At 49.4% G+C, this 1,574-nt stretch overlaps 1 protein-coding gene across 1 annotated transcript; it reads left to right on the forward strand.

Moving 5' to 3' along the window:
* The first annotated feature begins 776 nt into the window (after window positions 1-776).
* LOC116883665 (ubiquinol-cytochrome-c reductase complex assembly factor 2-like) lies at window positions 777-1,241 on the forward strand. Its single transcript, XM_032884861.1, has one exon. It carries the CDS (start codon window positions 785-787, stop codon window positions 1,193-1,195), a length of 411 nt encoding a protein of 136 aa, XP_032740752.1. The 5' UTR covers window positions 777-784; the 3' UTR covers window positions 1,196-1,241.
* The last annotated feature ends 333 nt before the right edge of the window (window positions 1,242-1,574 follow it).

The following is a 1,574-nucleotide window of genomic DNA, read 5'->3' on the forward strand; positions in this document are numbered from 1 at the left end:
AAGCAGGCGTGGCCTTAGGGTGGGCGTGTCCTATTGGTGTAGGCGTGGCCTTGTTGAAGGAACACTACCACTGTGTAGGCTTTGAGGTCTCATATATGTGATCAAGTTATACTTAGTATGAAACACAGCGGTCTCCTCCTGGCTGCTTTTGGATCAAGATGCAGAACTCTCGGTCCTTCCCGCACCATGTCTGCATGATGCCATACTTCCGCCATGATGATAATTAAACCGAACTTCTAAAACTGTAAGCTGGCCCCAATTAAATGTTTTCCTTTATAAGAGTTGCCTTGGTTGTGATGTCTCTTCACAGCAATCAAAACCCAAGCTCAGACATTGAGAAGCAGCCCTAAGAGATTATTTCTGAAGAAATATTTCATGAGAGAACGTTTTGCAGTCAGAAAACAGTACGTACACGAGGCTGGACCTTGTGGATGTACACAAGGCTAGACCTTGTGGATGGGCTAGCTTTACACCCTCTTGTTTGACTGCAGTTGGGGATGGATGGATGGAAAGACGCTGTGTGAATCTCTCCACCACCGGAAGAGGGAGGTCCCTAGCCATAGATGTGTAGGTGTCAGGGAAGCCTACAGTGGCAGCGGATTATTCTCCACTGGATACATTTTCGTTCACTGGATACATTTTTTTTTTTATTGAATAATCTGTTCGGTGTCATTTGTTCTCAGGGAGAAGACTGAACAAGATGCTAGAGGTATTATCTGTGTGGCAGGAAGGCCACCCCAGTAGAAGCAAGGTAAAAAAGGTGGAGTCCAAAGCAGGGCCCAAGATGGCCGCTCTCCGCTACCGGCGTTTCCTTAAGCTCTGTGAGGAATGGCCAGTGGACGAGACCAAACGGGGCCGGGACTTGGGCGCTTACCTGCGGCAGCGGGTAGCACAGGCCTTTTGGGAGGGAGAGAACACCCAGATTGCAGAACCCGAGGCCTGTGATCAGATGTACGAGAGCTTAGCACGACTGCATTCAAACTACTACAAGCACAAGTACCCTCGCCCCAGAGACACCAGCCTCAGTGGCCTGTCCGTGGAAGAGTACAAACAGATCCTGTCCACAGACACTTTGGAGGAGTTTCAAGAGATGAATAAGAGTGTGTGGAGGAAACTGCAGGAGAAGTTTGAGCCCACAAGGCCCGAGGAGAAGCACAGAGCCTGGACTCGGGTGCTGTCCCGCCCACGGACCTGACCGCGCAGTCTTCTGATGCCTGTCAATAAACTGCCCAGTTTCCCCACCAAAAAAAAAAAAAAAAAAAAAAAAAAAGGTGGAGTCCAAAGGTTCGGAACCTGGGTAGCTGACGACAAAGCCAAGACCTAAGAAGACACTTCTTAACATTTAGAACCGTACACTCTGACAATCACTTCAGGACACAAGATCTGCCACAGCAGCCCCGTCACGGCCGAGTGTGGATAACAGCGCCCACAGCCTGGCTTAAGATAATCAAGTCCAGACGCTGTTGCCCCAAAAGAGGTCGGCATCATTCACCACCGTGACCCAGATCGTATTTCAAAAGTGTCAAATCAAAGCTGCCCCACCAAAGCCCCGTTTGTAATGACTCCCTTATGCA

This window comes from Rattus rattus, chromosome 14 (assembly GCF_011064425.1).
Source record: "Rattus rattus isolate New Zealand chromosome 14, Rrattus_CSIRO_v1, whole genome shotgun sequence".
Taxonomy (NCBI): Eukaryota; Metazoa; Chordata; class Mammalia; order Rodentia; family Muridae; genus Rattus; species Rattus rattus.